This window comes from Octopus bimaculoides, chromosome 1 (assembly GCF_001194135.2).
Source record: "Octopus bimaculoides isolate UCB-OBI-ISO-001 chromosome 1, ASM119413v2, whole genome shotgun sequence".
Lineage (NCBI taxonomy): Eukaryota > Metazoa > Mollusca > Cephalopoda > Octopoda > Octopodidae > Octopus > Octopus bimaculoides.
Window position 1 is genome coordinate 131,748,847 of NC_068981.1, and position 10,076 is coordinate 131,758,922.

At 36.2% G+C, this 10,076-nt stretch overlaps 1 protein-coding gene across 2 annotated transcripts in view; it reads left to right on the plus strand.

Moving 5' to 3' along the window:
* LOC106882617 (CCR4-NOT transcription complex subunit 10) overlaps positions 1 to 10,076 on the plus strand; it is a 59,806-nt gene that overhangs the window by 32,582 nt on the left and 17,148 nt on the right. For both annotated transcript variants that reach the window (XM_052970699.1, XM_052970704.1), the window contains 5 exons: positions 641 to 702; positions 2,195 to 2,362; positions 3,686 to 3,769; positions 5,945 to 6,206; positions 8,390 to 8,586. In XM_052970699.1, coding sequence (XP_052826659.1) covers positions 641 to 702; positions 2,195 to 2,362; positions 3,686 to 3,769; positions 5,945 to 6,206; positions 8,390 to 8,586 — 773 coding nt within the window. The remainder of the gene's footprint in view (positions 1 to 640; positions 703 to 2,194; positions 2,363 to 3,685; positions 3,770 to 5,944; positions 6,207 to 8,389; positions 8,587 to 10,076) is intronic.

The following is a 10,076-nucleotide window of genomic DNA, read 5'->3' on the forward strand; positions in this document are numbered from 1 at the left end:
CCCGCACAAGCCAGTCCAGGGGCACTGGCAACGGCCACGCTCAAAATGGTGCATCTCATGTGCCACCCGCACAAGAGCCAGTCCAGGGGCACTGGCAACGATCTTACTTGGCTTGCCGGGTCTTCTCACGCACAGCACATTTCCAAAGGTCTCGGTCAGTAGTCATCGCCTCGGTGAGGCCCAATGTACGAAGGTCTTGCCTCACCACCTCAGCCCAGGTCTTCCTGGGCCTACCTCTTCCACGGGTTCCCTCAACTGTTAGGGTGTGGCACTTTTTCACGCAGCTATCCTCATCCATTCTCACCACATGTCCATACCAGCGCAATCGTCTCTCTTGCACACCACAACTGATGCTTCTAATGTTATTTAACTAAACTCTCTTTTTTCCACCCATTATAATACTGGAGAAAAATCAGTGCATATCATACTCAAAATTTGCTTCAAGTAACAGAAATATATGCTAATTAGTGGTATTGAAGTTAAAATATGTATACACACACACACACACACACACACACACACACACACATCTTTGGAATTTAAAATAGTTAAGGTACAATGACTGGAAAGTTAAAGTTCTCAAGAGAGGGAACTACTGCAAAACTGGAGTATTCTCAAATGTGCTTTTATTTTGTTCCAGAGGAAAACCTTACGCGGAAATGCTTGTTTTTGCTTGTTGAGCTTTATCTTCAAACTCACCAGGTAGTTACCAAGTTTCAATTAAATTCAACCTTTACTATTTACTGTTATACTTTTGTTATTGTTTTACTACTCTTCATGCTTTGATTTTTCTTTTTAATAGTACTCAACCATGAAGATTGTTTTATCTGCTAGATAAGCTGTTATATGCTTTGCCCAGGGAACCAACACAGTCTGAAATTGAAGACTTTGTGGTCACATATAACAATTTAGTATTTGACAACTTAAATACATAATTAGTAAAACAAACATAATCTTTTAACATGAGAGACTGAAAGTGAAATAGTTAAAAATGAAATCAAAATAATAATTTTAAAAAAGTTTTTATATCAGTTGCCAGTTATACTCCTTACTTAGTAACTCATTCTCTCTCTATTTTGTCTGTTTTTAAAAAACATTTAGACTATATCCTATGATTTTTATTTATTCAGAAGAATAATTCTGCACCTTCCTCTAGAATAACTAAAAAGTTAACTGAATGACTAGATGTTTTTTTTTTTCCCCCACTTTGTCCTTCATTTAATTTAGAAACAAATAGATGAGAGTTTATAATCTTGGATTGTCATTTTATGGTTTATGAGTTCATAGCTGCCTCAGATATTTTATTTTACAAACCTCACTTTAATTACTTGTGGAAGATATGTACTAAACCTCTCTAGAAAAGTTACAACAGGCTGCTATCTCTTATTCACTCAACCCTTTTGATACCTAACTGCCTGAGATCTCTTCTCACTCTGTACTACAAATGTTTTGTTTTCAAAAGTTCTGAATTAAAATCTTCCACCAAACCTTAGTTGTAATTTGTTCCTAACACTAGCTTATGACAACAAAATTATTTTACTAAATTCTTCATTATATTTAAAATTAATTGAAATAAACACAGAGTATCTCAACAAAAGGTTAATGTTACAGGAATCAGAATAAGGAACTGGCCATATGAAACCTTAAATGTAATTTAACTATTTATTTAATCTACTCTATCTGTATACTTGTGGTTCATTTTAAGAAATTTTGCATGAATATCTTATATTCATTATTAAGTTTTTGTTGTATTTCATTGAACTATAAAAATTCAAGCTTTTCATTTCATTATTTGTTAAGGTTATCTCAACAGATATTCTATAGAAATTATAACCAGCACTGATTTTTGTTATGCCATTTCGTATCCGAGACATCAGACATAAACAAACAATGAGACAAAGATAAGAAAAGAGTAATGGACATATATGCCATATTTCGGGAGTTTTTGCTCCTTCATCAGCTGATGAAAAAGCAAAAACTCAGATACAAAATGTGTAACAAAAATCAGTGCTATAGAATATCTGTAGAGATAACCTTAACAAGCGATGTAAAGTGCATTACTAACACAGTAGAACACGGTTTGACTTATAAAATCGTTTGATATATTTATAGTATATTATGATTGCATAACAAAATACTGCATCCTTAGAAGTCATTAATATTTTCATTTCATTGTTGCTTTTGCATCTTTCAGCCTGAGAAGGCAATGGGAATGTTATCCTATATAGAGAAACTTCTTCTTCATGTTACCAAGTGCAATAACAGCCCCTCAGGAGACAAAGTAGATAAAAATGAAAGCCTAGACAGTTCTGTCGCAAGTGAATTAGGGACCTCAGAACTGTATCGGCCAAAAATTAGTTTGGTAAGTTAAATGTTAAATTTCTAAGTTCAAGCGTGTGTGTGTGTGTGTGTGTGTGTGTGTGCATGCATATAATATATGCATATAAACACATCTAGCAACTTATACCTTTATAATGATTTCAAAATAGACCAAATTTTGAAGTGATTGCAAATCTTGTTCTAGTCAACTTTACCTTTCATCTTTCCAAACCAACTAAATCCATCTATCTAATTTATAACATTATTATTATTACCTTAGTAATAATAATAATGCTGGAAAACATTATTATTATTATTTCTAAGGATAGTGGATTGGCTGAATTGTTAGGCCTTATAGTATTTTCATTTTTATGTTCTGAGTTCAAATCCTGCTGAGGTCACCATTGCTTTTGATCCTGCTGGGGTCAATAAAAGAACCAGGCTAGAATTGTTAGCATGTCAGACTAAATGCTCTCTCTATATTTTGAGTTCAATTCTATCGTTGCTTCATCTTACATCCCTCTGATATCAATAAGTACCAGTAATCTACTGGAGTGTATTCAATGAAATATAACCACCCTGGTGGAAAAATTGACCTTGTGCTTTGATTTAAAAAAATAAAGACGTCTTGGTTACTGAATGACAAATGTTATAGAGGAAGAGGTGAATTAGTAAAATGAGGGTGTATTCTTATTCTACAACACTGCAGTCAGAGTTTAATTTTCAGGTGATGCTAATATACTTTCACTAAAAATACTTTGGACAAAAATCTCTTCTACACCAATAAATTGTGGCTGTGGTTAAGAAGCTTGCGTCCTAACCATGTGCTCTTGGGATCGGTCCCACTGCATGACACCTTAGGCAATTGTTTTCTACTATAGCCCTGAGCTGACCAAAGCTTTGTGAGTGGATTTGGTAGATGGAAACTGAAAGAAACCCATTGTACACATTGTGTGTGTGTTTATCTGTACTATTGGCTATATATCACATGATGGTTGTAAACAAATATCACCATTATACAAGTAATGTTATCTGTTTCTACTTTTCCATGAAAAATGTGTCTGGCCATAGGAAAATATTACTTTGCTTAGAAACAGGTGGGAGTTGGTGACAGAGAAAGTATCTGACCTTAAAAAAATCTACCTCAACAGATTCTATCTGATCCATGCAAGCATGGGAATGGGGATGCTCTATGATGAATGTTGATGTTTCTCAAGTAGCCTAAATTCTTCAAAGTAGTGTCACTCATTTAAGGATATAGTGCCCATGATTGCCTGTAACACACAAGGTTAAAACATTTTGTTAACTCTTTTTCCATTTTTTGTTGCTTTTTTTTATAACAATCTCTTCTGTGTCATAATTTCAGTATAAAACCCGATGTCTGATAATGATGAAGTCATTAAAAGCATGCAAACGAGAAATCAAAGTATTGATGAGTAGCCAAGCAACTGTAAGTATTCAAATCATGGGATTATAATATATTAAGACTACAAACTAGAATCAAATTCCATTATATTTCTTATGTGTATATCAAGTTTTAAGTGATTTTTTTTCCAAGCCAGCATGGATTTCTTTTTAATGTGTGAAATCAAAGTAATGTGGAGGAATATTAGAGTGGTGTGTTCTATGCAGATGAGAGTACGTGTAGATAGATGGTTGTGAGAATGGAGAGATAACGGAACTCTGAAGTACACCTGAATTGATAGGACAGATATACAGAGTCTTATCAGTCTATATTTTGACAGGAAGATTCCTCTCTCAGTACTTAGTAATAAGTTCAGCTGAAGGATTGGTAACTTTGTTAAAAGTTCTTTATCACTGACCTGGATGAGTGGCTTTGATAGAGAAGGGTAAGGATATGTTTTGTTTACCAGACTTGGAATGATCAAAGGTTGAACACATTTTCTGCTGTAGTAATATTTTGCCATATCTACATATATTGAATGTGTGTTGTTTAGCCAAAGAACAGCCTTGGTTGATGAGACCTACAGCCAAAGGCATTATGACCATAGCTGTCTCATCTTTTTTCAGATACAATGAGTCCATCAGGTACAGATGCAAAGATGTCAAAAGTATCAGGCTACATAGTTACTTGCTTAATTAATTAATTAAGCATGCATTCATTTGTTAAGTGATCCACTTGACTGAAACTTATATACAAAGTTTTTTAAATTGCTGAGAGAGTTTTAGCAAATTAATTCTGAATAGAGTTATCTCCTATAAGTTGCACTTTAGGTGTGTACTTAAATGCCAAACCACAGATGTCAGGTTTCTAGCTAGAGGTGTTTTAGGTTAAGACAAAAAAAAACCTCTTTATATTGCAGAAGATATTTACAAGGTTCCTTATATTGTAGCTTAATAAGCACCAGAGAAAGTTGAATATCCCATGAAGGTGCTTTTAGCATGGTTATTATTGGCAACATGTTCAGTGAGAAATTCAGTATACAAATAGATGTTCACCAGAGCTCTAGCCACTTTTTATGATTGTAGTCCTTGAGTTCAAAACTACTTGAGATTAGGAGCGTTTAATATGCTGATGATCTAGTCATCATAGCATAATTGTGTTGAAATGTGACAGAAAAAAAGTTCCAATCCTGGACGCATGGTATAAAACCCACTGGTAGAAAGGTCAAGAAGGAAATGGCCAAAGTGTTAGCAAGAGAAACAGTGTGTGTGTGTATGAGTAGAAATTAACTACATTCATATGCAGAAAGTTAGTAGATAAGGATTCAATACTGTATGTTGAGTGCAAGCAGTGAGTACACAAAAAAGCAGTGGAATCTATGCAGACTTACAGAGAATCAAAACATCAAATATGATATGAGCACAGGGGTAGTTAGTTGTGGGTATACCCAGGAAAGTAAGTTCTTAGTGTAATGACAGTTTCTGCTGTTTAGGTAATCTAATTACTATTGGAAATGGCTGTAGCAACATTAGAGTGGCTAGAGGAAAGGAGTAATGAAATAGAGGGAGCTATTACTTCTGTTAGCAACAAGCATTTCTCTTTTTATATGAAGATTAGAATGAATAAAACATGCATAGGAAGTGTAAAACAACAAGATAATGAGTCATGGGTGCTGGAGAGAAATAAAGTATGCGCGATTTGTTGAATATGTGTTGAATGTTACCTTAGTTGAAAAAGGAGTACAAGTGCAGTAATGAAGATGCATGGCACTAAATGACATCAGTCAAAACATGAAGGTGAGGTAACTTGCTGATGTTGATATGTAATATTTATGAATTATAAGTGTTGGATGAAAAAGTAATGTGTGTGTGTTGGCATGCAAAAAGATAGAGGGAATTGTAGGATGGATTGGAGAAATCAGATCACAAGATGTTGGGTCTCACAGAAAAGATAAAACAACTGAGATGATTGATGATATGGCAATCCTGTACAGCCTTTGCTATTTACAAAATTTTGCCCTTAAAATGTTGAGAATGCAAGCTAATGCACAGTCAGCCTTGTTTGTTTGGTTGTGCAATGGGTTTTTAAGCCTTGTTATCACATATATACATACATTCTGTTGAACCCATGTTTTAATACAATAAAATGTAATCACATTATATTGTGTGTAACTATACATGCAAAATATACATATTTATATATTCTTTCTTGTATTTTCAGAACCCTTCTGTAGTATATTTGAAAAGCAATTTTGAATACCTGCGGGGCAGTTCACGTAAAGTAATAAAGATGCTGGGAACTGTACCTCAAAACACAGTCATCTCAGAGTCAGGGAATTGCTTGCCTGTCATGTATTACAATAACCTTGGCTGTATCCATTTCAACACACGGAAGCACCATCTGGGAGCATTTTACTTCCGTAAAGCAGTGGCAGAAAATGAAAGTGCTGTAAAAAATCTTAAAAAATCCTGTGATGATCCAGGTAAAGGAAATTTTTATACATACATAAACACAGGTGTGGCTGTGTGGTAAGAAGCTTGCTTCCCAATCACATGGTTCTGGGTTCAGTCCTATGTGATACCTTGGACAAATGTTTTCCACTGTAATGCTGGACCAACCATAGCCTTATGAGTGGATTTGATAGGCGGAAACTGAAAAAAGCCTTTTCTTTATAGATATATATATATATATATATATATATATATATATATATTATATATATATATATATATATATATATATATATATATATTATATATATATATTATATATATATATCTACGTGTGTGCCTTTGTGTCAGTGTTTTCCCCCACTACTACCTGACAATTGATGTCGGTATGTTTATGTCCCCATAACTTAGCAGTTCAGCAAATGAGACCGATAGAATAAGTACCCGGCTTTAAAAATAGTAAATACTTTGGTTGTTTCATTCAACTAAAAATTCTTCAAGGCGGTGCACCAGCATGGCTGCAGTGTAATGACTGAAACAAGTAAAAGATGAAAAATAAGAGAAATATTATATATATGCATGTGTGTTGTTTATTTTATCATACAGTCTTAAAAATGCTCTATATTCAAATTAGTAGTGTGGTAGTCTAATGCAATAACAGTCTTATAACTAATGATTTTGTAATTTTAGTTGACACAGGCACACACACATAGGCACACAAAAACACACACAAACACATAAAAGGTAGGAGAATATAGTATTAAATTACGAGTAATGATTCACAGTAAGATACTATAAATTTATAATTTAACGCTATATTCTCATGTATGTATGTGTATATATATAGAGATGTGAGTGTGTGTGCAGCTCTATTTGTGTGACAGATTTTCTACAGCCAGATACCCTTCTTGTTGCCATCCCCAATATATATATATATGTATACACACCACATACTTCTTTCAGTTTTGGTCAGCCCAGAGTTATAGTAGAAGACACTTATCCAAGATCACATGGTTGGGGAAGCAAACTTCTTAATTACACATGTCTAATGTTTTTAAAAAATATATATTGATATTGAGTCAACATTTTATACATTTTTAAGAAAAAGTCTTTGGATCAATCAAAGCCAAAAAAAATCCCATGAGTATGGAAGCTTGTTTCTAAACTTTTATTGTAATTACATTATCACAATTACATTACATAGATAATTTCTAAATCTCCATCAAATTATATACCTTACTGTCTTAAAAAAGCAGGATACAATGGTGGCACGTGTAAAGACATTTGAGCAAGATCGTTGCCAGTGCCGCTGGACTGGCTCCTGTGCAGGTGGCACATAAAATACACCATTTTGAGCGTGGCCGTTGCCAGTACCGCCTGACTGGCACTCGTGCCAGTGGCACATAAAAGCACCCACTACACTCTCAGAGTGGTTGGCGTTAGGAAGGGCATCCAGCTGTAGAAAGTCTGCCAAATCAGATTGGAGCCTAGTGTAGCCATCTGGTTCACCAGTCCTCAGTCAAATCGTCCAACCCATGCTAGCATGGAGGGCAGACATTAAACGATGATGATAATGACATTGGATAATGTACTCGTCGTCAGATATAAAAAAAAAAATAGAGGATAGTTACAACTGGAATGCCTTGCATCACTGACCTGCTTGATCAGGGTGTTATTTACAGAAAATTTCAGAGAAGTTCCAACTTATATGAAACTTATCATTATCATCATCATCATTTAGCATCTCCTTTCCATGCTGGTATGGGTTTGACCGTTTGACTGGGACTGGTAAGCTGGAGAGCTGCACCAGGTTCTAGTCTGATTTAACATGGTTTCTACAGCTGGAGGCCCTTCCTAATGCCAACCACTCCAAAAGTGTATTGGGTGCTTTTATGTGCCACTGACGTGGGTGCTTTTGCATACTACTGACATGGATGCTAGTTATGTGACTCCAGCATTGGGCAGGCCTATGATTTCACTTGGCTTGACAAGTCTTCTCAAGCACAGCATATTGCCAAAGGTCTCAGTCACTTTGCTGAAAATAAGTTTCTACTGTAACCCACTTCTGCTCCTTCATTACTTCAGACTACTTCACTCTGGCTGTTTATTAACTTTTTAAGAAATATATGAATGAATCATAATTTATTAGAATTAGACAAATACATTTTCTAGCTATCTATATTTCTATTCTCTATGGCTTATTTGTGTTTTTCAGCAAAATGTAGTGCTCCTCTTCAAACTGTTGGAATGAGTCGGCATCATGAACTGTTGTATAACATGGGCGTTCAGCTATTACACTGCGGAATGCCTCAAGCTGCATTTGATTGTTTAATTCAAGCTGTCCAAGTTTACCAGATCAACCCACGGCTTTGGTTACGTCTTGCTGAGTGTTGTATAATGAATTACCGAGAAGTATAAACTTTAAAATGAACTTAGCTATTATTTTTCTTTTGCTCTCTCTCTCTCTTTCTCTTCCTCTCTCTTTCTCTCCCTCTCTCTTTCCCCTTTCTTGTCCTTTTAAAGATTTTTGGTTTTTGTCAGAAGGCAACTTCAGTAGATAACTAGTTTTAATTCTTAGATGTTCTTTCAATTTATTTAAACATCACCTCTTCTGTTTTTCCTGTCTTAAAAATCTCAGGCTTTATTCTTAACAAACCCTTGTTGTCAGTGGCATCATCATTGTTGTCCTTATCATTATTATTAATATTCAAGCAACCAGGCCGTAGCAAGAATCAGCTATATAAATCTATGCAATGGAGCTATCAGCTTGGAGGCAAGGTCATTTGTTTGATCATTTCAGGTCACAAGGTAATAGATGTGATAACAATCAAGATTTCTGGAATGCATACTTTCATGACCATCCTCAACAACTACAAAGTGCTCACCTCTCTTTGTTGGTCCAGATCAAATGGTAGAGTGGTACTATTTAGGAAACGTTTGGATCTCATGATGCAGATGATACTAGATTTTGGCAAACACATACATTGCTTGTGATATATACTACTATCTCCCCTTTTTGTCTCAGTTTTTATCTGACCAAATTAGAGTGTCAGCCCTTTCACTTTTTGTGAAGGATATCATCCATCTTATATGTGAAGAGCTCAGTATGCAGTGTCCAATAATGTACAAGCAGGTGCTGAGTCTGTTCTGAAAGACTTTCAACCCAGGGACTATGGGTAATCTCCAGAAATCCCTAGCCTGGCAGTGCTGGTGGAAGGCCTAGCAGCATCATCATCATCATCATCATCATCATTGTCGTTTAACGTTCACTTTCCATGCTGGCATGGGTTGGACACTTTGACTGAGAGCTGGTGAGCCAGAAGGCTGCACCAGGCTCCAATCTGATCTGGCAAAGTTTCTACAGCTGGATGCCCTTCCTGACGTCAACCACTCTGAGAGTGTAGCGGGTGCTTTTATGTGCTACTGGCATGGGAGCCAGTCAGGTAGTACTGGCACCGGCCAAGCTCAAATGACACTTTTTACGTGTCACTGGCACAGGAGCCAGTCCAGCGACACTGGCAACGACCATGCTCGAATGGTGCTTTTTACGCGCCACCAGCACAGGAAACAGTCAGCAGCCTTGGCAACGATCACATTCGAATGGTGCTTTTAAGGTTCCACTGGCACGGGTGCCAATCAGGCGGTACTGTCATCAGCCACAACAACGATTTCACTTGCCTCAACAGGTCTTTGCAAGCGTAATTTATTGTCCAATGATTGAAGGGTACTCGTAAATGGGCTGGTTATACAGCACTGGCATAGGCCATGGTTATAGTCTCACTTGACTTGCTGGGTCTTCTCAAGCACAACATATCTCCAAAGGTCTCAGTCACTTGTCATTGCCTCGGTGAGACCCAATGTTCGATGGTCGTGCTTCACCACCTTATCCCAGGTCTTCCTGG